This window comes from Corvus moneduloides, chromosome 9 (genome assembly GCF_009650955.1).
Source record: "Corvus moneduloides isolate bCorMon1 chromosome 9, bCorMon1.pri, whole genome shotgun sequence".
NCBI lineage: Eukaryota > Metazoa > Chordata > Aves > Passeriformes > Corvidae > Corvus > Corvus moneduloides.
The window spans coordinates 10,975,235-11,002,964 of record NC_045484.1 but is presented as its reverse complement, the minus strand read 5'-3'; the positions used below and the strand labels follow the sequence as shown (position 1 = coordinate 11,002,964).

Genomic DNA, 27,730 nt, shown 5'->3' with positions numbered 1-27,730 from the left:
GAAAATCTCATTCTGTTAGTTTAAATAAAATCTTCCACTGGGAATATTTCTCCAAGTCCTCAGTATGCTTTCTTGGGGTTTCTTAGGAACATATATGCAAGTTTTGTTTGTAAACTTGTTTGTACTGAAAATTTAGTTTCTCCTTTAGTGTTTGTGGACTAGCTGGAAGTTTTGCTCAAGGACTTTGCAATACCAGAAATAATTTGTTATTAGTGTAACTTCATTGAAGAGAAATGAGATAAACATTATAATTTTGTTTTTATCTAATGAAATTTAATTAATGTATAAATGGTCATAATTACTCATTTAAGCATAACTTGCCATGCTCTGACACCAGATGTTCTTCCTTTTTTTTTGGGAAATGAGGTCAAAACTGTATTAAAATAGTGTTGTATGATTTCCCATCCTAAATCTGAGATAGGTCATAATTGGAACTTCCTTTTTTTTTTTTTCCCCCCCTTCCCACTTTTAAACTGAAGTTTGAGAAATCAGTTTCATCAGACCTTTCATGCTGCTGTGATGCCTCATCCCTTTTTGGCAGGGAGTTAGATGTCAGCCCTGTGCATTGTATGTCTGCTCTTTGGCCAAAGGACAGCAATGGGATAAATTGACTGGTGGCAAAGAAATTGTTAAGAGCTTAGTAGCTTATTTTTTTCTCTGACAAGAAATAAAAAGAGTAGGTCTTACATAGCGCAGGACTGATGACATGAGTGTGGCACCAGTGCCAGATACTACTTCAGGGACTAATGTTGTAGATGTGAGGAGACAATTTGGTGGGAGTTGTTGAACATGACTGTTTGATATCAATCTTGAATTGCAGAGCCAAGTTCAAACAAGAGCTGGGGTCTGTCCGAAGACACGTTAGGGGTGTTGAATTCCTTTGACATTGTTTACAACATTTTTCCCCTTAACATACAACAGTGTTGTAACATACAACAATGTGTAAAACCGTTGCCACCCTTTTAGTGCTATTTTTAATTTGGCATCATATCAAAATAATGTCTTCTTTAGAGATGGAATTTGTTGATTTTTCTCTCTCGTTGGAAATAATCCACTCCTGCCTATAAAATGTTTTTGTGTAACACTCCTACAGACAAATTTAGCCATTGGTATGTTTAGAAGTTCGGACACCTCTACCCATGGCCACCTTGCTGTACCAAAATTCCACAAATTGTGTTCAACAATCGTGAAATCAAACAACAGTTCTACACCACGTTTGTCTCAGGAACTAAATGCAAGTACAGGATCTGTAAAGGTAAAATTGTGTCAGCAACCTGGTTCTGTTATCTTGCAGCAAGCATTCTTATTGTTACTGGGTTTACATGGTTATGTATAATATATTTTATTATCAATGGGTCTTTTGTGGACGTATATATCCATTGATTCCAGCACCCTGTTTTTATTTCTTCCCCTGGTGCTGCTCGGAGTGCCAACATTGCCTAAGTGTCATGAGTTCTTTTAATTCCTTTCCCACCCATTTTTCGTCCCCTTTTCACTCGTGCTTTGGCTGTGCACGAGGCGCGGTGTAGCTGCCCTGCCGGGGCTGAGGTTGCCGTGCGGAGCGGGTGGAGCTGGGTGCGATCCCGGCCCGCGCCCTGCCCTCGCCTCAGCGCTCACAGCCGGCCCGCCGCGGCGCCCCCTGGCGGCGCGGGGCGCTGCCTCGGGGCCGGGCCTGGGCGGCGCCTGGCGGAGCCAATCGGGCGCGGCCGGCGCGTTCAAACGAGGCGGGGGCGGCGCCGCGGCCCGAGCGCGGCGCAGCGGGGCGGGCGGCGGTTGAGGAGGGGCGCGCTCAGGTGAGGGGCGGCCCGGGCGGACCCTTCTGCCTCCCGGCGGGGGCTTCCCCTCCGTGGGCTGTGGTTTGGGCAGCCGCGGGGCTCTGGGCTGTCTGGGGCCGCGGGTCTGGAGGTGCTGCTGCTGCTGCCTCCTCGCCCTCTCCCCGAGGGCGGGCCCGTGACACAGCCCCGCGGCCGTGCGGGGTCTGCCGGGGTTCGGCCGGGGAGAGAGGGGAGCTTTGCTGAGGGATAACAGAGCTGCCGGTTCCTCCTGCGCTTTCGCCCAGCTTTGAGCGCTTGGCTTTCGTCCCTAGTTAGTGGCTGTAATTTTTTAAAAATGAGGAATGATCGTATTTCTTGTTCTGAGTTCAGTTCTCTCGAATTGCACCTCATTCCTTGTTTTAGAGCGAAGGAGCTTTTAATGGGGAGTTTCGCTTTTCTACAGACAAAGTTTGTGACTATTCACAAGGCACAGCTGTGGCAAGAGGAGGGGAGAACTTACAAGAGTTACGTTAAAGCTGCATGGAAAGGATGGACTTTTCAGAAAACACTAAGACCATTCATAGCTTACATCCGTGTTTCTCTATTTACTGACTGCTAGAGGGAACCACAAAGTTTGTATTTTACTACTCATGAACCATAGTTTCCTGTCTCAAACTGGATTGAGCAATAAATACACTGCTCTGAAATTTTGGTATTTTCCTCACAAGTTGTGAGCTATGAAAACTGCAGTCGTGACATGTGTAAGTGGATGTAATTGCATAAAGTCTGAGAGTACTCTGAAAGCTATAACTTAAAAGTGCAGCACTAAAGGAAACTTTTGTTGGAGCAGTAGCTAAATGGTTTCTTCTACATCACTTGCTCTCATCTTGCTTTCCTTTCTCCCCCTGACCATGTACTGCTGTTGTTAATGATATTGCAGCTTTTGAAGGATCAAAGACAGATGACTTCTCGTTGACTTGTAACAGTGAATTAATTGCAGCTGGCAAGTCTGCAGTGGGTACTGATATCAAACCTGTTACAACCCAGTAACTCTGATGCAAATGCAACAGGGAAAACATACTTTCCTATACAGATTACATATATAGACCTTTTGAAATATGTACATGTAGAAAGGACAGAGAATATATTTTGCAGTTTTCTTTTGTCCCCTAGGCTAGGTATCTATTGTTTTGCTATGTGGCTATGTACTAGAGTGAACTAAAATAACATCTAAAGGTGTTATTAATAGTTGTCTTTATTAACTGTCCTATTCTGATACTGGGTTATATATATTCCATATCAAAATCCTGAAAAAAATCTGCTTCATATGTTCACAGACTTCCTATTTAAGGCTAACTGTTGTTCTATTGGAGTCTGTTGCCTGTGAAACTCTAAGTGTAAATAGCTGTGAGTGAATGGAGGCACAATCTGGAATTTCCTTGCTTTGGTAATCATGGTAGATCACTTGGAAGAAATATCCATGGTCATCTTTGTTGCTAAATAGTTATATTGTTCTTTTTACCAACTGGTACTTCTTTGTAATGGTTGGTTTACTTTCTGAAACAAATCATAGGATTCAATAAATCAAGTCAAATAACCTGCTGTTGTTGGAAGCAGTCATTCAAATATAAAGTAATTTCTTTTTCTTTTAATACTGGAGGTGAGGCAGGATACTAAGTGTTCTTAATGTTTGGGAACGTGTACTGCAGTGTATGTAAGGAGCTCCCTGTGCACCAAAACATAACTCACACTGGACCTGAGAATCGTAAAAAAAATTTTGCTTTGTCTCCCCAGATTCCTCATGAAGCAGCAACTAGAAATAATCCTTTAGGAAAGGTGCTGTACTTGTTAACATTTGGGTTTTAATTTGCTGGAAGACAAGATGCCTATTTACACAGTTCCTGCCAGGAGCCCCGCTGGGACACGATGCATGGCCACTTTGCGGAAGGCTTCCTCGCACAACACCCTGGCCAGCAGCAAAGCATCTGGGCAGCAGCTGAGGTCACAGGTGTTGGGAGAAAAGGATAGTCTGCCTTCGTGTCCTGAGAATAAGACTGAGGAAGTAAATAGGACCTATGTGATTTCAGCTTGTGAAAAAGTGAGTGATGCATCAACTACTTTTAAACTTGAAGGCAGATTAACACTCCAGAGGAGAACTGAAACAAGCAAAAAATCAGTGTCTGGTAGTGACACAACACAGGGCACAGAAGAGCTACAAACAGAGAAAAGACTTACTTTGCAGAGGCGTGTGAGGACTGGGTCCACAGAGAAGAGTAAAATTAATCAGAATATTGTGCCTAGAAAAGAAAATGATGACTTTGATGTGCAAAGAAATGGCAAGATTACACTTCCACAGAATATTAAGGGTACAGATGGTGTTAAACCGAACTTGAAGTTAACTGAGAATCAGTCAAGTACCAAGTTGCAGCATAACCTGAACAGCAAGGATTCCTTTGGTTTAGTTGGTTGCGTCTGTGAAAATGCTATTTCCAAGTGCATAAAAAATAAGACAAGCACTGCTGACACAAAGTTTCAAAATGAAGTTCCTAAATCAGAACAGTTAGTTACCTCAAAATGTACTAATGGGCTATCAGGAGAACAACCGAATGAAAAAGGCAATATAAATAAGCTAGCGGGAAAGCAAAGGGTACAGCACTTGATGATGAAACATACCAGCTTGGAAAGACCAAGGACACCAGCAAAAGTTTCAACAGAAAGATTTACACTGACACCAATGAACAGCACTTCTCAAGATCAACCAGCTCCCAAGCCAACCTCAAATGAACGAACACCTCATCTGCAAATTTTAGCCAAAAAACTCCCTAGTGTCTCCAGCTCTCTTCCTGTGAGTACAGGTTCAGAAACAAAAGTGAACACAGAAACTTTAGCTGAGAGCAGCAGCACTGGGGAAGATGTTTTCAAAGTGAAAAACAGCAAAGTGATTGTAGCTGCGCGGGTGCGGCCCTTCAATAACAGGTTTGTATCCTGGACTTATTTCTGGTGCTAACAGTGTATGTTGATTTCTACTTTGTACTTTTTGAGTTATTTAAACATTGACCCAATAAGGATATCAGATAACTTCCAAGTATGTATTATACTTCATGCAACACCAAGATAAAGATTTTATTAAGACACTGAATTGACTTTATAGGTGTTTGGTCTATTTTTTACATACTCATTAACAGAAGTATTTTGAGCCTTAATACCTTTCCTCAAACAGGTATTTTTAGCAATGATCACTGATCTTTTTATTTTCCATTAGGCAGTAGATTGAAATTACTAACTCAAAGCATGTAGCTTATATTTTTTTTATTTTCCGCACTTTCCGTTCAGAGAGAAAACTGAAAACTCATTCCCTGTAATCTCCATGAGTGGTTCAGAGACAATTGTACGAAATCCATCCACAAACCAAGTTTACAGCTTCAGTTACGACTTCTCGTTCTGGTCTTTTGACAAGGGTCATCCTAATTTTGCAAGTCAAGCAATGATTTATAAGACTTTGGCACAGCCACTCCTTGAAAGAGCTTTTGAGGGATACAACGCTTGTCTTTTTGCTTATGGGCAGACTGGCTCTGGAAAATCGTACACGTAAGTTGCTAATAATAATAGTTAAAATTCCATAGGAGCCAATTGTTATGGAATGTTAAGTCATGAAAGATTGTATGGAACAGATTTCAGCGTGATTGAATTGTCAAAATGTTAATGTGTATTTTAAAAATAATTAAACCAATATTTATAGCAGTTAAGCAAAAGTTAACTTTGGAATATTTTTATGTATCTGACCCTGACTTCTTTCTACTTTTAATGAAGAAAATAAAAACTTTTCAGTTTCAGAAAACCTTTATCATTGCAGAAAGCTTCTCAAACTCTTCCAATGCTGTTTTTCACCACTGTTTGCTATTTTGTGCATGAAGCGACATAGTAAAATATAGCATGTTTTTTGGAGAAGACATTTAAGAGATCATTATAATTATGGTCCTTAAGCTTCAGAACTTCAAATAAAGCCAGATGTTTGTGGCACTGCTTATTTGAAATCAAATCTTTGCAAAAAATAATCCCAGATAAGTAACATTTTTAGGGTTTATGGCCACCTGTGTGTATCTTATTTGTATTTTGAAATAGAATGCTTAGTGAGCTGTTTGGTTTCCAAACATGCATCTATTAAAATTAGTTTATGAGTTTTATAATTCCTATCAATACTATAGACTTTTAATAAAGGTAGTTGAGGATCAGAAATGGTTCAGTTCAATTTACAATAAATACAGAATTTACACAGAAGTAAGTTCTCTTTTAAGTGGATGAACTCAGTTTTTACTTACGCTGTTGTTTTTACCTTGGCCTAAAAGAAAGAGAACTCTGAATTGCAATTGTTATCCTTTCTGTTGGTTTGTTGGGTTTTTGTTGGGATTTTTTTCTTTCACTTAATAATTTACCTTCACCCCTTTGTGTTTTGAACAAGGCTGAAATTAGTATCAGGGTCCTCTGGTCAAGTTTACACAACAAATTTCTGCTGTGCAGCTGTGTGTGTCTCTAGACTGTAGGTGGATTAGTCCAGTGCACTGGTGTTCTGCTGTGGCAGAACTCAACAGGGAAAAACTGCACCAGAGCTGGAGACGGGCTTAGGTTACACTGGAAGTCTGCAGAGAATATAAAATGCAGGCATGTTAAGATATTAAACATCTATAGGTTTAGTGTTTATAGTGCAACATATTTTTCAGCTGCTGTAGAGTCTTTATTTTACTTGGGTTTTCAACCCATTTCTCAATGGATGAAATAGAAAATACCTCTGAATATCACCTTGTCCAACTCCACACTTAGACAAGCACCGATTTAGATCAGGTTTATTTCTGTTGCTTTTTGTTGTATAATTTAGAAGTGTATGGCATGGCAGCTTTAGAGCTGTACAGTTAACATTAAAACTATCTATGGAGAGTTACAAAGCTAAACCAGCAGGATTTTTGTAACTGCAGGATGATGGGATTTGATGAAGACCGAGGAATAATTCCAAGACTTTGTGAAGATCTTTTCAATCAAATAGCACAAATGGACAAGGAACAGGTGATATGCTTATGCCATTGACTTTACATTGGAATATGAGGAAACCGATACCTTAGTGCTGATCCATCTATTAGTGTTCATATTTTTTTGCTGATTCAAGTCTTATTTCTATTCATAGCTCTGATTCAAGGGGTTCCCTAAACAGTCAAAATCAACATTGTTTTGCTTCCTTAATGGCAGTAATGTGAGAAGAAAATATGGGCATGATATTTTTCTTGCATCGCTAGACTAGGATTCTTTCCTCTATATTGCATGCCTTACAGGATGAGATTTATGTAAGGAAAGGCAAAACAAAATCCCAGTGAGCTCCCTACTTTCAGTGGAGGCAGTAAAATAGAGCTCAAAAATATGAATTTATCATTAAACATCACGTATCAAAGCACAATACATTGTAATAATATTCCAATTCTAGTATTCTAGCTGAAACAAAAAATAACTACCCCCACTTTCTTTGTATTTTTTTCTCTGTGTGGTTGGTTCTGTCTGTAATGACGGACTTGCAGTTCAGTAGACCTTAACATTCAGTTAATCTTATTCGGGCAAACTTTTCCATTTTTAAGTATTCCGAATTTCTTTACTGCTTTATATTTGAATTCTAGACTTTGAATCCTAATACCTGTGAACATGTAATATTCTAACGCTAAAGCAGATTTGATAGACACTGAGGAATTTAAGAAAGTTATTTATTGCTGAGTTTGTTTATAAAGTATAACTTCTAAAAAATCCAGAGTTTTTTTTATTCCTTTGCTTTTGCATTGTAAGTGATTCCGTGGCAGTGAATTGTCTTGAGTCTTGTCTTTCTGATTCCAGTGCTTTAGGGGTTTTGCTGCAGTCTTCCTTGTCTCTTAAAGAAAATTCCATTTTATTTGAAAACAGAAAGACAACCCAGATGCCTTCAGAGGAAAAAGATGTGTTTTCATGGCAGTGTTGTTGTGGTGTTTTTGTTTTTTTTTAATTGTTGTAGGCAGAATCAAAGTTTACCTTCCCATTACGTCATTCTGTTCCAGTCAGGATGTTGACAACATCAATCCATGTGTTCCCTGTGACAAATACCGTGCTGTAGAAGCACAATACCTAAAGGAAAGAGATGAGTGCAGGTGCAAACAAAACTATGGTTTTGTGTACTAAAAACCCAACGCTGAAACTTCTGAAGTTGATAATATACTTTTTTTTTTTTTTAGTGCTTTATAGCTTCCATCTAGGAATATCTATGGATGGAATTCCAATGAATTGTATTTTTGATCTTAGCAGTGGGGTTACAGTAAATAACCTTTAAGGGTCCCTTCCACCCCAAATTATTTCATGATATCATTTCTCTTGGAAAGTCCCTTCAGCACAAATGTTTAGAACATTGAAAATCAGGATCTGGCAGTTTAAGTTAATTTTTGAAGCAAAGGATGATCAATGTGTTTTGTGGACTATATTAATAACTATTAATTTTATTAGGTCTTGTATCATCTTGAAATGAGCTTCTATGAAGTATACAATGAGAAAATTCATGATTTGCTTGTCTTTAAAGCTGAAAATGGACAGAAGAAACAACAAGTAAGTTGCTCACAGAATCAAGTATCTGCATAACCTCCAAGTAGTGGCATTTATTCTGAAACAAAAATGCACAAATGACAAGTGATCATTGTTTTTTGTCTAAGTACATTAGTTGTGAACAATGGGATTCAAGTAAAAAAACAAAAATATTACCACATGACTTAAAGCAAAATGCTTGGCACTGGAGAAATGCTAAGCAATGCTGAAATAGAAACAAAATGATTTAGTAGAATCTATCAAAATATTTAAAATCTTCCCTTATCTGCAAAATGAAGATGATCTTATCAGCCTTTATAAAAATCCTTCTAAGATATTATGTATCTAAATCTCCAGGCTGTAATAAGAATCTTCAGTACAATATGATTTGAGTTATAGTCCTGTAATTTAGATGGAGTTTTCTTTTTTTGTTGACTGGTTGTCTCTCAAGAAGCTGGAAGAGGTGGAAAAGAAACAAGATTGGCCTGATTAACTAGTTAAGGATCACTAGTTAAACTAGTTTAGCTAGTTTTTAGTGTTTGTGTATTAGAATATGTAAAACCATAAATTAATGAAATTTGTCTGAAGTAGTGTATGTAGGGAAGGAATTTATCATGACTGATTTATCAAAGAAAAGTACTTCCTATGCTTTGACATTGAACACTATCCAGGCCACTTGTGTGTAAAGTGAGTATTAGTTTATTATAAAGATGATGTGCAACATTCAACTTGCTGTTGAAATAAGTCCTTTAACCTAAGCTTGGGACCTAGGTGGGTTTGTTACAAAGAAGTTGAGGCTCTACTCTCTCGTCCAAAGCAGGAATGCTTTCACTCTGAGTTTTACCGGTGATTTTGGGGTAAGCTACTTAGAAACATAATAGATTTATGTTGCAGAAATTTTTTTTTTTTTAAATTTAAGATATTCCTGAGTGCTAGATTTAACTACTACACTCCTAATAAATTTTATTTTGAAATTATTCTCATCAGCTTCGTGTAAGAGAACATCCAGTTTTAGGACCATATGTGGAAGGCCTGACAGTGTAAGTCTTAACTGTGCTTATCTTAATAGATGTATGGTGTAATCCTGAAAGAGTGTGATGATTATCTTGAGGGTCCATGAAAACCTGTGTACTCACCAGTAAATTAAGCAAGATCCCAGTGTTACGTAGTTTTAGAAAAATGCATGATTAGCTTTATATATTGTCTTTATTGCCTTAGCAAAAAATGTGTGGAAGTCTCAAGACAAGTGAAGCTTTCATTGTGTATTTGTTTTCTGTTTGTAACTGGGAAAATGTTTCAGAACTCAGGTAGCAGGGAAATCTATAGAAAGAAAACTGTCTGAATCCAAACTTTTCTTTTTCCCCCCCATTCTAGGAATGTTGTCCGTTCTTACTCTGATATTCAGGTAAGAGTTATTTAGTTACCAAAAGGGGATGCAAATATTTCTGCCTGCTCCTTTCCTGCTTACTGCTGAAAAATAAATTCCATGGATGGGAAGCAAATCCTTAACAGACTGTCCAGTAGTCTATGATATTTCAGCTGATTCTGTAAAAGTGTGATGAAGACTAGTCTTGTATAATGGAGCCGAATAGATTTGTACCATCAAGTGTCACTGTACACATGGTTATTTCTAAAGTTTAACTTCTAATTCCTCTCTTACAATCATAATTTGTGTTAGTAACTGTATTTGCAAACATTTAAATATTCAGCTAACCATCCATAGCAGGGTTTGGTTTCACATTCTGACTTTTGTCTCCTACAGAGTTGGCTTGAACTAGGAAATAAGCAGAGAGCAACAGCTGCTACAGTAATGAATGACAAGAGCTCTAGATCTCATTCTGTCTTCACCCTTGTCCTGACACAAACCAAGGTATTGCTGGGATTTTTTTGTATCTGTTCAAATCTGGCAGTAAAAAGTTCTTTCGTGTGCTGCCTAGAAAGTTGTGAGAATATACCTGAAGAGCTTTGAGTAAAGCACAGGGCATTTTAACATGGCTTTCTACACAGCAAAACTTGTTTTATTTTACATGCTTTGAGTAGATTCTGATGTCTTTGTGCTAAGTATATTTATAGCAGCAGTATAAATATGTCTAGGCTGACAGATCTAGGAGTAGTTCCAAGCTTCTCAGTGTGACTTTTGAGATGTAACAGGAATCCTAATTGAGGCCAGATTGAATTTCACACTGCTGCCAACACATCTTAGCTTTTTAGAAGGTTAGGCTGTGCGAGGTGCGTGGCTGTGCTGAGCTCCTGCAGGCAACAAACTGGGGCAATGGTAGGAGATGCAATTTCTGCTCAGTTTCAACACACTTCACTGAATAAATGTTTTCTTGCTTCAGGATGCCTCTTCCCCAGGTGTCTCCAGGATATAGGGACTACAACTCCTCATCTGATTTGCAGATGCTTAAAAGACAAAACCTGACTTAGTGATGTGAGCCTGAAGACAGAAATGGAATAGGTAGAGCTCCTCAGGAGTCTACAGACTGTCAGTTTTCTCCATTGACAAATGACTTGTTGGTTTGGGAGTTTTTTGTTCGTGATTGGTTTAATTTTTTGTCCCAGCTTCCTGGATTTTCTCCTTTCTTCTTCCCCTTGCCATTCTCACCACTAGATTATTGATTTTTCTCTATCATAACTTTTTCCACCGACTCCTTAACTGATCTTCATTGGTCTAAGTCAGTAACAGCTTACTGATTTGCATGTTTATTGGATAACTGCAATTGGATTGACTGCAGTCATCAAACTTCAGACCCAAACTCCTAGTTTGGTAATCTGTGGTGTTTGCAGTTTATGCTTATGCAGTTATTCAGCCACAATCAACTGATACTATGGTTATAAGTCTGAGCTTAGTCTCCTTCAAGGGATGTACACAAGGTATCCTATCAAAAGTTAAAAGTTAAATGGAAGCATGAAATTTTTATGTATTTAATGTGAACAGCTTGTTAGATTTCTGCTTGTCTTCAGGCTTTTTATTTTGTTTTGAATGCCAGCATCTCCCTTTCTTTCCAGGTAGAATTTGTGAATGAAAAACAGTGTGATCGTAGGCTTACCAGTCACATAAATCTAATTGATCTAGCTGGCAGTGAGTGCTGTACAAAAGCTCAGACCACTGGAGAAAGGCTGAAGGTAAATCAAGAATGGAAATCTGTGGGAAAGGTTTGACTCCTAAGAATACCCTTAAACTCCAAAGCATGCTCACCTAACTTTTGGGCAGGAACTGTAGCTATAAAAGGATATATGTGGCCCTTATGCTTGTCAGTATTACATCACATTTTGCTAGTGAGGGTGAGTGGCCTGAAGAAGCTGTTTGGCCTGTGCAATGTGGCAGATCTTGCTTAGAACACCTTTCCCCATGTTATGCAGGTCTAATGATCCTGCAGGAGGAGTGAGAGGAAGCTGTTTGTGTGACTTTGGAAATCATGGATCGAGTATCACATGGAGTTGAGGCTTTCCCCTTTTTGGGGGCATCTAATGAAATAGATTTTTCTAATAAGAGACTTTATTTCAAGCTGTCTTTGTAAGTTTGATGGTTCTTAACACTACTTATTTTAAAGGCAGCCTTTGTTCTTTCCAAATGAAGATCCAAATAAAGATGCTCTTGCATCTTATTGATCTTGTAATAATTGGTGACATTTGATGTGGTACAGCTGTAGCGTACATTGAACAAACATAATTAATCAACAGTACAGTTGATAACATCACAAAAGAAGCTGCAACTGTATTATATTTACTTTTGGTTTGTGTAGGAAGGTGTGAGTATCAATAAATCACTGTTGACCCTTGGAAGGGTTATTTCTGCGCTCTCTAAACAGTCTCAAAACGGAAAGAAAATGTTCATTCCTTACCGGGAATCTGTCCTTACTTGGTATGTATATTTCAGAGTTTTTTATATAGAAATAGAGGCTTTCTGAGACTCTGGTTTTCTCATCTCTTCATGAGGCATCACTTCCCATCCTTTCTCTCGCTCTCTCTCAAATGACCTGTGGAGGGAAGAAATCAGCCTGTTGCATCAGATATAGACCAAACAGGAGCTTGGTTTGTGTTTTAAGTAGCTAACAGTCTCTCTCAAATAAGTAGCAACACGCTGGGTATTTTGTATTTAATCTGTTCCACTTGGGAAGTTTTGAATTTTTCTGTCAGTGTGAGGGCCAGGGATTGATTGCTGTTCTCCTGTCCGATGAAGGTTGTTAAAGGAAAGTCTTGGTGGGAATTCCCAAACGACCATGATTGCCACAGTGAGCCCAGCTGCCAGCAGCACGGAGGAGACGCTCAGCACCCTTCGCTATGCGAAACAGGCTTGTTCAATTATCAACATTGCTAAAGTAAATGAAGATGTAAATGTCAAACTAATCAGAGGTGAGATTGACATCTGCAGTCTTTCAGGGTTTTCATTTCATGTGTGTTTAGCTTATTTCTTATAAGAGTTCTTACTACTAATAATCTGTTGTGTTGATTGACTGCTTGTCTATTAGACTAATACAACTTCTTCCTTTTAATATTATTGTTCTTTGTGAGCTTTTTTTTTCCTAAATATAGGTGATATCTTAGGCTACACTTGAGAACTAGAAATAGAGAAAAGTGTTTGGTTTTTAATTAAATAACAGGATGAATTTTGTACTATTGTACTGAAGCGTATTTTGCCTTCATTTTTTACATGTACTGTTTGTCTGCTTTGTCTAATGTAGAATTAAAAGCTGAAATTGAAAAACTGAAGGCAGCTCAGAAAAGTGCTCTGAACACTGATCATGAAAAATACAGGCGTTATTTGCAGGAAATAACATCTCTGAGGGTAGAATTGCACCAGCAGGAGAGGAACATGGCAGAAATGCAAAGGTTAGGCACTCATTAATGTCTTAATTTAAAATGGAAATGGTAAAATTTATACGCTGTAATTTTTCTCCTAATATATTTTGTTATTTTCTCTGTATATTAAGGGCCTGGAAAGAAAAACTTGAGCAAGCAGAGAAAAGGAAATTGGAAGATATAAAAGAATTGCAGGTACATTTTTTTTCTATAGGACATAGTACAGAAAATATAACCTCAGCAAACCTTGCAGAAGAATGAGAGTAGCTGTAAGATTTGGTTTCCTTAATGCTCTTCTTTTAACAGATTGCTATGGCTTCTTAGAAAAATTTAATATGATACTTGAATGCATAAAGTAAATTGTTTTTTAAAGCAGAGCTCTTTTTTATCTAGAAAGCTGGAATTGCATTCAAAATGGACAATCATTTACCAAACCTTGTCAATCTCAATGAAGATCCTCAGCTTTCTGAGGTGCTGTTATATATGATCAAAGAAGGAGAAACTACAGTTGGAAGGTGTACACCAAATTCAAAACATGATATCCAGCTTTCCGGAGTGCTGATTGCTGATGACCACTGGTTTGTAGTGTTCTTTTTTTTTATACTTTAAGTTTCTTCTCGCCCTTCCCTTTCTTCTGGAGTCACTCTTCCTTCTGGCAGTAGCAAACTGTAGTTTTCTAGCCAAGAAAATACTATGTAGGGATATTTTTTGTACTGCTCAATGATTAATGCAACTACCTTCTGTTCCCTCTAGAAATCTGTTAACTAAGGTAGTTTAATTTTTGTTCATTTCATTCATGTAGCAAAGTTTTCTTCTGCAGCATTTCTGCATGAATAAGTCCTGATCAAATAATGCTGCGTGATAGATAAATGTTACATTTAGTTCAGTGGAAAAGTGAAATGCCTTGACAGTTCTTACTTTAATAAAAATAGACAGCAACTTCACTGTACTGCAGAAATATTCCCTAAAGTGCATTTTATGCAATTGATCCCTAAAAAAATGCTGTAAGAAATGTAACTAATCAGTTATTAAAAACATGAAAGCCACATTATCAAATAAATGCGCAGATGGCAGGATATTGTAGTAATTTTTTAGCAGTGGATTCTTAGATATAAATATAGGTTCTCTACCAAAATATAGGTTGTTGTTCATTAATTGTGTTGTACCTACGTAGTATGAAGACAATACACAGAAAAACAATAACAGAACACTATCTAAAGCCTGAATTTTAGTTTATTAAGAAACATCACTTGCAATTGTGAGCTACTGATACTGTAAATGTTTCTTGTTTTCAGTGTTATAAAAAATACTGCTGGCAAAGTAAGTATTATTCCGCTTAGAGAAGCCAAGACATACGTAAATGGGAAGTGCATTTTGGACCCAACAGTTCTGCATCATGTAAGTAATTGATTTGATAATAGTAATTTGTGCATATGTGGGTTTCTTTGCTTTGTTAATATCTCAACTTCAGACTGCAAGTTTTCTGAGAATGCTCTGTAACCATAAATATTTGTCTGTTTCTCTTTGATTTCTAGCTTCATCTGCATGTTGTAAACACTGAAAATTTTCTTATAAATCTAAAACTTTTAGGAGGATTTTTTTTTTCCCAATAGGGTGATCGAGTAATCCTTGGGGGAGACCATTATTTCAGGTTTAATCATCCAGCAGAGGTTCAGAAGGTTAAAACACCTTCTTGTGGGACTACATGTTTGCATGATGGTCCAAAAGATTTTGAATTTGCAAAGAATGAGCTGCTTATTGCACAGCGAACACAGTAAGTATTGATTCTTCTTGTTCTGAAACTAAGCTCAGTTGCTAATTCAACCATGCAGTTAGTTTTAGAAATAACTGAAGATTATTAATTATTTCACAATGGGGGTAGTTGGAAAATAGCAACTCCATTTAAAATGGAAGTCACAGTCACAGCTGAAATGATGTATACCTCTAAGGTTCAATCACCACAAGCTAATCCAGGTACCAAGAATGTAGACCACTATTAAAGAAACACTGAGCTCCAGGGGGTCTCAGAGTAGTGTATCTCTTTAATTATTTTCTCTCCAAGCATATGATGAGTCTGAAAATGACTTTTGATGTTTTAAAGAGATTTAAAGTCTGAAAAGTAAATCCCTTAGGAAAATGAAAAGAACGCAAAGTAATTACCTGAGTCTTCTGTGATGGTGGAGAGTTTGAGAAACAGTGAAGTGTTATTTGTACTTACTTCATTATGGGGAGTTATTAAACTGTAAGTCTCATTGATTTAAAATTTAATTTTGCATCTTAATGTGATTTAGTGAGTTTCTATTGCAGTCTTTAAATCTGTGAAAAATGATGTAATAAAATAAAAATGGAACTTGAGTGGACTTTGAAATTCTGGAATGTCTTCCATATTTACATTGGAAGTGTCTACATTTTGTCCATGAACTCAAAAACATGCAAAATATGAGAGTTGTTTTGTTTGAAAAAAACCTTAAACCCTCGTGACAGAAAAAAAGCTTATAATCTTTATACAGCTTATAAGAGATAAACAGCAGCAATCTAAATGTATGACACTTGTAGGCTTGAATCAGAAATTGAAGAGGCACGACTCAAAGCCAAGGAAGAAATGATGCAAAGTGTCCAAATAGCAAAAGAGATGGTTCAACAAGAACTGACCTCACAAAAAGAAGCGTATGAAAGCAAAATAAAATCCCTGGAAGCAGAAGTGGTAAGTTGCCATTGCATCATTACATAAAATATATCAATAAAGTAAACCAGAAACTAGTATGTGTGATATATGTTTGGTGCTTGGTTGGAGTTGGTTTGTTTGTGTGTTTTTGGTTTTGGTTTTCTTTTTCTCTTGCATATTATAGCAGCATTGTAGGGAATGCAAAGCCTCATTCTTTAAAAAAAAAAGTCAGCCTTAGTAACACAAGAAGTTGTGAAGTGGTTATTCTCTTCAGAGTTATTCCAGGGATTGTAACTTGTAAGCAAAGAAAAATACCTACACTATCTACCTTATTGCATGAGGCTTTTAAATCACTATACTGGATTAATTAACACAGCTTTTTTTTCTTTTCAAGCTTGCATGCTACTTTGTAGTTGTTTTTTTCAATACGGTTACAACATGCATGAGTTGGCACAGAATATGTAAAACATGGTAAAACAATAATGATGTATCTTATATCATACTTACTCTATAGAAGACCTAAGGTGGTGCTTCTGGACTGGGGATATAACCATTGCTGATGTTGGGCTGTGTAGGTCACAGAGGCTGCGAATTTTAAATGTGTTGAATATCTGCCTGAGGTTTGGGTCAGAAATGCTGTAGAAGCAGTATTCCTTCTCCCATGTCTCCCTTTTGATACTAGAGAGAAGAATCTCGTAAGAAGCAAATCCAAGAACTGAATAACCAAAAAGCCACAACTAAAATACAGGAGCTGGAGAAGGCAAAGAAAAGCCTTGAGCTAGAACTCCACTTCAATAAGAAGCGTTTAGAAATGGAGACCTTAGCTACCAAGCAGGTAATTGGAAAAAACCAATATTTTTAGGCAATAAGCTGTGGTTTGTTTGGGGGGCTTTTTTTGTTGTTTGTTTTTTAAGAATCAATTATTGTAAAGGAAATGATTTAAAGTACTTCTATGTGATTTTATGTATAAGACCTGATGTTTTGTTTGCAACCTGAGTATGGTAACGTATTAATGTTGGGGATTGACTAATGCTGACCTTATTCCTTAAATAATGTGGATGGTTTTGTTCTTGCACCAAAATTTAGCAACCGTTGCCTTTGGCAAAAGTTATTACTTCAGACATTAATGTAAGTAATGACTGAGTCTTGGCTGGTGTTCATATATATATCTGACTCCTGCAACAAATGCAAGTTTTTAAAAAAGCTATTCCTTTTTAATTCCAGTATTTTTTTGAGCATTGCAATATGTAAGCAAACCCAGAAAATTGTCAGTTTGAAAATCAATTATTTTATATCAGTATAGCAGATGTCCAGTATAAAATTAATTTTGTTAGTCTTTAAAATGGCAGGAACAAAAAATTTAGCTTCAACAAACAGCAATAAGAGTTTTAGGTTTGTTCTTTTGTTTTTTTTTTTTTTTAATCACTGCCCATTTTCCCTCAGGCTCTAGAAGACCATACTATTCGTCATGCAAAGATAGTGGAAGCTCTGGAAGCTGAGAAGCAGAAGATTGCTGAGGAAATACACAGCCTTCAGAAGAATCACAGAAGTGGGAATAAACCAATGATGGGTATGTATTGCATAATGTTGCAAAGGCAATGCTGGCTTTTCTCTTGCTCAGTGGGCATGGGCAATGCGTGCTGATACAGGAACTTTTTCTGTTCCACTAACACTTCTCTAGTGATCCTGAACAAGAAGAGCCTTCTGGTTGTTACAAACCTTTGCATTCATCATCTATATGTATTGGACTGTGTTAGAAGCTCTGTTTAATCACACTCAGGGTGGTTAGGTGGACATACATGTAGTCTGTATTTATCCCAATTACTTAAGAGTCCTTCCCTCTCTGTCTGCACTGGTCAGGCATTAACTCATTGGGGAAACTGGAGTAACAGAATTCATTTTGTTCAGTTTCCTGCCTTGGATTAATAATAATAATATAGTGTCTGGTCTTATGCCTCTGTTTCTGAAATACCTTTTACCCAACCATTTAAGAGGGTTATCTTGCCCAGGAGGGTAAGTTTTCCCAAATGTATTGGAAATTATTGGAACTATTGTTGGGTAAATTACGTTTGTGCTTTTGGGTTGCGGGTTTTTTTCTGCTCTTAATCTTTTTTTAACCCTAAAGTTGTTCCATCACATTGTTTGGTTCACTAAATCAGTATCTTCTATATTCTTTATTAGTTCCACTGAACTGGAAGTCTCTGAAGCTGTCTGTGATGATTAAAGAGGCTAACACCATTAGTAATGAATTAGGGAAGAACACTGTTTTCTGCAGGTCAGTATCTGAGTTACTTAATTATAAGGTGTATGTGTAATGGATATATAATATTTATATGTGTATTTACACATTATAAATATTTACATATTTATTTATATGTATATTTATGTATATATTTGAGGGTGGATTCTGGATGTGCAGTGAGCTGTTGGTGTTTCTTTTAACAGTCTTGGGCAATTGAACACGATAAATGAATTTTCCAAATTAGCGTTAGCTAAGTGTGTAGTTGAGCCTTGTTACTTTGAAATGGGAATTTCTAATTTGAATTTTAGATCAAAACTTTAAAGGTAAGATATAGACCATTAACTTTGAATTAAGTGTGCTTTGGAGGTGAATCTTCTGATGCCTATGTCCATCTTACTTCGGTTCACATATCAAAGTGGTCCTAAAGCATGTGAGATGCATAATGTCTCAAGAAATTTTTGTGCCACATTTTTAGTCTTCATATAATCCTACCTACAAGTACCTTTTTTATTTTTGCAATATGAATATGTGTTTTGTCTTGATTTTTGTCTTCTTTGTTTTTAACTTTCTCCAATTCTTAGGCATGACAAAATTGATGATAAAACAGGAACAGTGTCCTCTATTCAGGTGCAGGTTCGTAATATCAAACTGGGAATAACAACTTTTTGGAGCCTAGAGAAATTTGAGTGTAAACTAGCAGCAATGAAAGAACTCTATGAGGTCAGTAGCAATTGAAGAATAACCACCAATAATCAGTTATTTTTTGTCGAAGATAAGATTTTGATAATGCATACAGAAGGAAAATCTTGTGGTTTTTTTAGTTTTATGTGATATTAAACAGCAAGACACGTGACTACTTTTTAGTAAAAACATGCATATGCACTTGTCCATTAGACAAAAAGAGTACAGTGGAAGAAAATTGCTTTATTTGGGTCATTTTGTGTAGAGAGTAAGAAGCAGTAAAACAAGGACTGCTTTGTGAGTCTTTTGGTTGTTCAATTGTTTTATGTTCTAAATGAAAATTTAATTTTCTAAAGGTATCACTTGAGTTTTCATTATTATCTTCTACTTATCCATATGTTGACTACTTTATCACTTTTTTCTGTTTAACCCTCCTCCTCCCCTGTGTTTTCTTTATTTTTTCAGAGTAATGATAGAAATAAAGCCGTTGTTGATGTGTTTTATGATCCTGCTGACGAGTGGGAACCTGACCTTTCAGACAGCTCCGTTTCCTCGCTTTCCAGAAGAAGGTACAAGTAATTTGTAGCTACTCTTCTACGCTTAAAGCAAAAACTTGTGTAATTATCTAAATATGCTTTTGTTCCACTTTCATACACTGTGTCATCTGATGACTCTTATCTTGTATTCACTCATTCTCTTGGCTTGCCTCATGGACAAAAAAAAGGATCAAAAGTTGTATGTAGAGCTTTCCAAATCGTGGGTCATCTATGTATCATCAGTGCAGAGTGAAATGTGTAGTTTTTAATGTTTCCTTCCCACTTCTATACTATCAAAGCATCGTTTTGAAGGAGTAAATTGCATATGGTCTGGGACCTTGTATTTGAAGTTTTAGCCTTATAACAATATTTATAACTGTCTTGCACACTTTTGCAAGCTGTAGCTCATCATGGAAATGCTTGACGAGGAGAAATTATTTTCTTTTCAAGGTTTTTCATGTTTTTATTTTATCATCCTTTCTTAGAAGTAGAAGCTTCATGAAGAACCAGAGAATTTCTGGATGTTTGTCTGAGATAAAATTGCAATCTATTCAGAATAAACAGACTTCCTATATATCAGGTACTTGCTATATGGCAGAACACCTTTCATTTCATACTGGCAATTCAAACCGACTACATGCATAAAACATAGGTGCTTCTAATAGTTGTTTAGAAAGACCACTGTGGTTGGAAAGCAAACTTAAAAATGTCCTGTTTATGATACCTTCAAATTCATAATGTCAAGCTGTTAACAGTAGGGGTGTCTGTATATTTGGTTATCCTTTGTTAGGGCAAAAACTTCCTGATCAGCACTAATTTAAGAAATTTACCTAAAACTTTACTCTGCTTAACTATGCGGGTTAACTGGAGAAAGAGGCTGAATCCTGATACAGTAATATGGAGACTTCATTTGCTTGTGTTGTTGCTATTCATTCAGTTACTGAGGCTTCCCCAAGCTTTTGGCCGGGTTTTACAGACTTTTTTTTTTTCTGAAATATAGGATACTTTAGTCTTCCAAATATTTGTGTACGTTCAGTTATTTTAGATTGGCTGGATTTTATTTTCTATTTCTCTCTGTACATTTGATTGTTGAAACAAATGTATTCATGTTAAAGAATTTCACTATGGAATTTGTCGTTGTACTAACTGAATTTATAAACTATTTAGAACGTGGTACAGGTTTTTTTTATGAATTAGTGCCTCGAGTGAGTGTCTATATAAAAGTCATTACAAAGACACACTGACTGCTCACTCCTGTGAAGAGTTTCTTGCATGTATGTTTTGCTTTTACCTCATACAGGTTCACTGAACAAGTCCGGCATATGCCCAAGCTTTTCTGAATTGTTTCTTCCTGGAATTTGCAAAGAATCTATAAGTTCAGCTTTAGATTTACTGGAACAGAATAACGAAGGAGGAAAGAGCATAGCAGATAGTCTCCTAACTAATTTGTTTATAATTTTTTCTGGAGCATCTGCCATTTCAAAAGCCTATGAACAGCAAGATGAAGAATGTCAGGAGAACTGTAAGTGTCATTTTCATAGCGTTTCAAACATTACTAATGACTTGTCATTCAGATGCACAAGCATTCATGTGTTTGTCAGCCACAAGAATTAACATTCCAATGTTCATTTGCAAAGGAGATGGAGCTGATAGATCTCTTTCTCTTGTAGTTTTCTCTCTTGATCGTGCTGCTCAGTCCTACAGCATCAGAATTATCTCTGCTTTTGACCAGATTGTGGTTATAAGTAAACTCTGGCTTAATAATGTCCAAAGGTGTCCTGGATCTATAAAAGTTGATGAAGAAATGAAACAGGAAATAAAGAACTTGGGAGGTTATTTACAGTTGCTGTTACAGGTAAAGCATATTAAAGAGTTCATCTGTGTGTAGAGAACTTCTTTGCATTAATGCAGTATTTATTACTGGCTTGCTAAAAACACTTAAATGTCCAGTGTGTGTAATGACAAATCAACACACCTAGGGAAGATAAATGGCCAAGGTTGCATTTTTTTCTGGCTAAGCTGGTAGTTATGTGTGCTAGTGGAGAGTAATGCAGACCTTCCTGTGCCCAGGCCCTGACAGAAGCATTGGTTCTTACTCATAAAATGGTAGAATAAAACACACAGTGATAAGAGCAAATGATAATTTAGACTTTGAAGAGCTGCAGTTTAGAAACTTATAAACCAGTGGCCAGTGAATATTACTTTTGTTCATGCCATAGCCTTGTGAAGTTTGTTTTTTTTTTTTAACTGTGTAGTATAATGGTATTGTTGTTTTGTGGTTGCAAGGCATGAATTTTTAGCTGTGATAGATAAGCCATTGGAAGCAGGAGGATGTAAAGCTGAAAATGCCTGAGCATTGTGTGCTACAAACTCTTGCTGTATAGCAAGTATATGTTCTTTGACCAGAGGTGCTTTCTGGCATCAGTGAATGATGTGCCTTTGTTTCCCAGGGGTGTTCTTCAGATATATCCTCGATGGTAGCAGAAGCATGGAGCAAAGTAAACCAAACAGTAAAACAAACAATGAAATACACAGGACACTTGGCAGTAGTCACAACAGCTGATATTTCATTTCCTGAAGAGAACAACATTCCTGCCTCTAGTCTGCAGGTGAAAAATGTTTCTTAGAAATACTGATTATGAATAGTAATTTTGATGTTGAGGTCACACTTGCTATGAGTAACTGTACTCAGAAGCAAATTGTTACATATAACAACTTCATCAACTGAATTAAGTAAATTTAGAGTTTATCTAAATACTTCATATTTATAGTGAAAATAGATGTATTAATAACCTTAACATTTTTTTTCCCTTAAAAGCCACATCCTTTAAATCTGCGTAACTTAAACCTATGAAAAGAAAGAAGTGTATGGTGCCTTTACGTTTGTACCTGCACTGAATTATACAAGTCTATCTGTCTCACTGAAATTCACTATTTATATTTTGGTAATCTGTGCTTTAAGTGCCACATTGAATTTACAGAAATCTGACTGAACTTCTGTAGTTCAAGGAAGACATGTGACTGAAGAGACCTGCACTGAATAATTAGCTCAAAATTGTTTCTAGCCTACTACAGAAAATCTGTTTTGACTCAAGACCACATCAGATTCTTTAATCATTGCATTTTGAACCTTTGTTTTAAAAGGAATTTGTACTTGCCATTTATGATGGAGTAGGCTCAGGTCTGGAGTGTCTCATTGATGCTGTACAGGAGAAAGCAAGAATGGTACAGAAAGAACTTGTGAAACTATGTCCACAAAATGAGGTGAGATGAAATTAAGATTATAAACTGCTACTATATCTTGTAGACACTTGATCATGTTTTGTTTTTTGTGCTTCTATTTTAAATCATGAAGGTGATACTATAGGGAGTTATACAAAATAGAGAATAAAGTATAAGCACCATAGTTAAAAAACATTTCTGTGGCTGAAACTTCTAGTTGGCAAGTTAGGGTGCCCCTTGGACATACACCATTTTCTTAGTGGGTAAGCCCTTTTGACAGAGAGCCTGGCTGAATTCCAAGAAAATACTTAGGAAAGACTGGAATCTTCTGAGTGATCAGTTGTTCCTCTGAAGGAAAGCAAAACTTTCTGCCTACTCTGGTTTTCACTGTTGTCATTCTTAATCCTACAGACAGTAGTGAAACCGTTGAAAATATTTTATTTCAATGTGTTTGCTTGGCTCCCAAATACTTCATGTTTCCAGCAAAAGGAACTGAGCACTCTGCTTTCTGAATAATGCTGTTTGCTTGCAGCAGATTCTTAAGTGTCTGCAGGACTTCTGTAAAGGTTTGTCTCTGATGCAAGTAATGTGAAGTTGGAAAGAAAACACCAGAGCTACCCCTGCTGCTTAGAATGGCAGTGATACAAAATTACGGGACAACCTTTCTTTAGCGAATACTTAAATATGTTCATTTGATCCTCCCATAGTGAGGGGTTTAAAACCTTGCAGATGTAATTAATGTTTTCTACCGGTTAATGTTTTCTTTGAAAAATTGCATGTTAAGTTGCAGAAAATGTTACTTCTGCTTTGGATATTTCTCTCTTTAGTATGTCAGTGTTCGTTCTTATCCTTTTAATGTACTTTGACTTGAATAAAGTGTACAATATAATTAAAAGTTTCTTTGTAGATTCAAAACCGAATAAAGGATAATGTGGTGGCATTAGCCAGATTCCTCGAAAGTAACATGTCTTACTGCAGAAAGGTAAGAGAAATGTTTCAGAAAATGTGTGCTTTGAGTCTGCTATTTAAATTTTAAGGATGCATTTATCTAAGAAGAGGAGTGTGTGTGTGTGTGTATATATATATATATATATGTACATGCTGTATATTTACGATTGCATGATAACACTTCCTATCAAGCATCATTCCTGTGATTGGAATGCTAACTTTCCTTGCTGCTGCATTTCCACTCAGAGCTCTTTAATTTTACTTAGGATAAAGAATTTCTTGAGGCACTTATATCTTCCTTTTTGTGCTCATCATGAACAGCCTAACTACCTGTTGTGCTTTCTTTTTAAGCTGAAAGTTCAGCAATGCTTGTGTAACTGTTTTATAACTGCTGCCATAGATTATGACCATAATTACTGGTATTTTGAATTAAAGCCAGGATAGATGATTTGATCTAAGAGCCAAGCATTTCCTGGATTTTAATGTCATTTGCTTTTTTCTTCTTTTCCTAACCGCGTTAACAATGTGCACTTCTTTTCAGTGCTATCTCACTTCTGTGATGTGATATCAGTTTGATTTTGTATTGGCTTGATCTATGTGACTGAAACCATAATAGGCATTATGTATTTGATGTATTTGCTTCTATTTAAACTGCTCTTTATTAATACAGAAAGAAACAGAATCTCAGTTGCCGGAAGAAGAAACTCTGTATCGAGAAATAAAGAAAAGCACTAAGATTGCTGTGAAGTATTTGGAATTGGAGCAGTGCCTAACTGAAGTCTGTCAAATTGTTTCTTCCATGTTGCAAGGTATTCAGCTGAGTTACCACCTGTAACCTATGGGCTACAGGAGACTTGCAAAGCCGAGGAGAGGGCTATTTGGTCTCTCTTTGCAAAATGCTGCCTTTGATTCTTCTTGTTTCTGTTTTTCATAGGATTATACAGAAACACCAGCCCTCTCAGGAGCTTTGCAGAAAATATTTCTGTCATAGCTGGATATTTTAACAACTATTTCAGTTTATTTACCTTGTCTTCTGCGAACAACCCTATCCAGAAAATGCATGTACCTTTTATGAACCTGGATGAATTGGACTCTCTGGTTGATTCCCTTATTCTGAATTTTGAACTTGAACAAGGACAGCCATCACTGCAATCTCAAACTATTTGTAATGAAACTACTGAGGCTCGAGGAGGACAGGTTGAAACAGGTCAGGTAGAATTTTCTTGGAAATGGAATAGGATTCCAGAATGCACACAGACTCCAGAGCCTTCACCTGGTAGGATAGAATGGGTGTAAAATGTTATTATCAAGAAATTAAAGAGAACTCTTTCCTATTGTAACATACCACAAAAAGCTAAAATTTATTGCTAATATTATTAGTGAGTGAGTGGTGTGAAAGTAAATGCCATGATTGTATGAGGATAAGTACCCTATATTTCACCAAAGAAAAAATACATTCCTTAAGAGGCTGTTAAACTTCAAAATAGAATTTCTTCTGTTTTAATAGAAGTGTATTACTACCTAGGTTTATAAGAAATAATTTAATTTTCTTTTATTTTTGCTTCACCTCAGCTGCATTATGATCTGGTAATGCTATTGCAACTTGAAAGTAGTTTTTTATGCCTTTTTTTAAACAGAGCAAAAACTTTGTATTTATTTATGTAGAGAAGGACAATGAGAGATAGTAAAAGTACTTTACAACCTTATTTGATGAATGCTTTTTTAAGTGGTTTTTAGTTCATTGGAGAATCTGGACTTAAAGTATCACAATGATGCTGTGCTTCAACATGATCTGAAGTAAGTTTATGTTGGGTTCATTGCTAGTGAGTTAGCTTTTGATTGCTCAAATCACTTTAACCACTATTCATACTGGAATAGAGGCATATCGCTTCCTGAATAATATATAAATTATCCCAGGTTGTAGAGAGCTTCCCAATCCATTACTTCCTTGTTCTTTCTATCATTGTTTAACGTCTTACTTTTAGTCTGCTGGCTGGAGTTAACAGGAAGGATGGAAATTAATTTGCATGGGTTTTAGAAGGCCTGGACTAAGCACAATTTTCTCACAACAGTGCTGAGCAATTTATACAGTAAAACATAAGGTTTTTTCATAGACATTAACACTTCTGTTGTGGTTTAAGCCCAGCTGGAAACTGAGCACCACACAGCCATTCCCTCACTCCTCCACCAGTGGAGGAGAATCAGATGGGTAAAAGGGAGATAATTCCTGGCTTGAGCTATAGACAGTTTAATAAGAAGAGCAAAAGCCACACTCACAAGCAAAGCAGAACAAGGAATTAATTTACTGCTTCCCATGGTCTTCCTCATGGGCTGCAGGGGATTCTCTGGTCCTATGCCTGGAGCATGTCCTCCCTTGCTTCATCATGGGGTCGTGGGTCCTTCTCACAGGCTGCAGTTCCTCATGAACTGCTCCAGTGTGGGTCCCTTCCACAGGGTGCAGTCCTTAAGGAACAGCCTTCATGCGTCCCTCATGGAGTTAAAAGTCCTGCCAACAAACCTGTTCTAGCATGGTCTCCTTTCTCCACGGGTCCACAGGTCCCTGCCAGGAGACTACTCCATCATAGGCTTTCCCTGGGGTCACAGCCTCCTTCAGGTTATCCTGCTGTTCCAGTGTGGGATCCTCCATGGGCTGCAGGTGGATATCTGCTCCCACATGGATCCATCCACAGGTCCCACTCTCTCTGAGTTGTGTTCATGCTGGAGTTCTGGAGTGTCCAGTACAGCAGCACAGAAACAGCAGCGATGCCCTGGCTTGGTGCCAGTCCCTGTGCGTCACCACTGCTGTCCTCAAAATGTTCCCAGGCATTGCAGAGTGAGGGGATCAGCAGCACAACAGCAGGGAAAGCAAAAAGCAGCCACTGATGAGCACTACACTAACGAACTGTAAAGCATCAAGCCCAGGGCAAGCACAGGAGTCTGCCCAAAGCAGCCAAAGAGCCACAAGGGCTGTAAATTCCATCTAACACATTCCAATCAGATCTGTTGTTATCTGAAACCCTTTGAGCCCTACATTGGGTGCCAAAGAGGGCTGCTGTGGTTTAACCCCAGCTGGTAACAGCCCCACACAGCTGCATGCTCACTGCCTCCTGGTGGGACTGGGGAGACAATTGGAAGGGTAAAAGTGAGAAAAATCAGGGGCTGAGATAAAGACAGTTTAATAGGGAAATCAAAAATTGTGCACACAAGCCAAACAAAACAAGAAAATCAATTCACTGCTTCCTGTGAGCAGGTAGGTATTCAGCCATCCCCAGGGAACAGGGCTCCATCACATGTAATGGCAGTATGAGAAACAGAAAAGGCCTTGGCTCTTTGTAAGTTCTGCTCAGCAATAAAAAAAAAAAAATCTCTATTTTATCATCATTGTGTTTAGCACAAATCCAAACTATTGTTCTGTACAAGCTACCTTGAAAAAAATTAACCCTACCTAAGCCGAAATCAGCACAGCTTCCAAGGTGGATATTCATAGCTGCCATCTCGCCTTCTGAGGGAAGATGTTCAACATCTTGAGAATTTCAGTCTTTGAGGACATTTCAGACTCTTGGAACTCTTTTATGTGAAAAGACTACAGCAGAAATCAATCATTTTCTTTTGAAAGCTTTCACACTGTAGTTATAATTGATGCTGTTATTCAGTGATTTTGTGCTTTTCTGATGTAGAGGAAATGGGGAAGGTAATTATGCTGATCCAGTTACCCACATATGTATTTCCTAAAGACTAGTACACTGTAATACTTTCTCAAAAAATGTCTAGCAGGGCAGCCCTGGCACCCAAAATACTCAGCACTTTTTCTTGCTCCTAATAATTTCCTTCTTACATGAGGTGTGATGCTTAATTGCTTTCTTACTGTAAAGGCCTTTGCAAGTTTGCTCAAGGGTTAAGAAAGTATATTCAGTTGTTCAGATTTTTATGCTTTAAAAATGAAGAGAAGCCTGATATATTTCTACTTGTGTAAATATATAATTTTGTATTTGGCTGAAGTTTTAAAAACTTAACTGGTTCTTCTGCATTGTGTATCTAAGCATGGGAAATGTAAAGAGTAAAACTACATCATGTAACTGATCACTGATTTTTACAACTTCAAGTGTAAATTCCTTGTTGATTTTCTTCAGTTGATTTTGAGACCTTCCTTTGTCACAGAGTATTGTTTTCTTGCTCAAAATACTGTAGTGTCAAAACATGAAATATTAGTAAGAGGTTTTCTGTAGCTCAAAAGTGAAACAAACCATAAAATTTCTTTACCTATGTTTCTTTATCAAGACACATTAACTTTCCTCAATTA

At 37.2% G+C, this 27,730-nt stretch overlaps 1 protein-coding gene across 3 annotated transcripts; it reads left to right on the top strand.

The window, feature by feature from the left end:
- The first annotated feature begins 151 nt into the window (after positions 1-151).
- On the top strand, positions 152-25,136 carry KIF14 (kinesin family member 14). 3 transcript variants are annotated; one of them, XM_032117693.1, is made up of 30 exons: positions 152-1,255; positions 3,549-4,730; positions 5,088-5,342; positions 6,725-6,812; positions 8,259-8,357; positions 9,321-9,373; positions 9,708-9,738; positions 10,096-10,203; positions 11,343-11,459; positions 12,080-12,198; positions 12,517-12,689; positions 13,019-13,166; positions 13,268-13,331; positions 13,530-13,714; positions 14,432-14,534; positions 14,750-14,910; positions 15,693-15,840; positions 16,484-16,636; positions 17,245-17,371; positions 17,983-18,076; positions 18,625-18,763; positions 19,190-19,293; positions 19,746-19,840; positions 20,561-20,782; positions 20,931-21,115; positions 21,711-21,869; positions 22,405-22,524; positions 23,390-23,464; positions 24,101-24,239; positions 24,365-25,136. In XM_032117693.1, exons 2-30 carry the CDS (start codon positions 3,637-3,639, stop codon positions 24,724-24,726), a joined length of 4,920 nt encoding a protein of 1,639 aa, XP_031973584.1. In that variant the 5' UTR covers positions 152-1,255; positions 3,549-3,636; the 3' UTR covers positions 24,727-25,136. The 3 variants fall into 3 exon arrangements, 2 of the variants coding, with proteins under 2 accessions (XP_031973584.1, XP_031973583.1); XM_032117692.1 differs by lacking the exon at positions 152-1,255 and adding an exon at positions 1,735-1,793; XR_004241740.1 differs by lacking the exons at positions 152-1,255; positions 24,365-25,136 and adding an exon at positions 1,735-1,793 and having other exon boundaries at positions 23,379-23,464; positions 24,101-24,187.
- Positions 25,137-27,730: the final 2,594 nt, after the last annotated feature.

What these genes read in the sequence shown, in the direction of transcription:
- KIF14 (XM_032117693.1), top strand. Translation starts at nt 3,637, where the DNA reads ATGCCTATTTACACAGTTCCTGCCAGGAGCCCCGCTGGGACACGATGC. An exon ending in CCACTGGAGAAAGGCTGAAG is followed by an intron (nt 11,460 to 12,079) that starts GTAAATCAAGAA and finishes TGGTTTGTGTAG; the next exon opens with GAAGGTGTGAGTATCAATAA. An exon ending in TGGGAATAAACCAATGATGG is followed by an intron (nt 17,372 to 17,982) that starts GTATGTATTGCA and finishes ATTCTTTATTAG; the next exon opens with TTCCACTGAACTGGAAGTCT.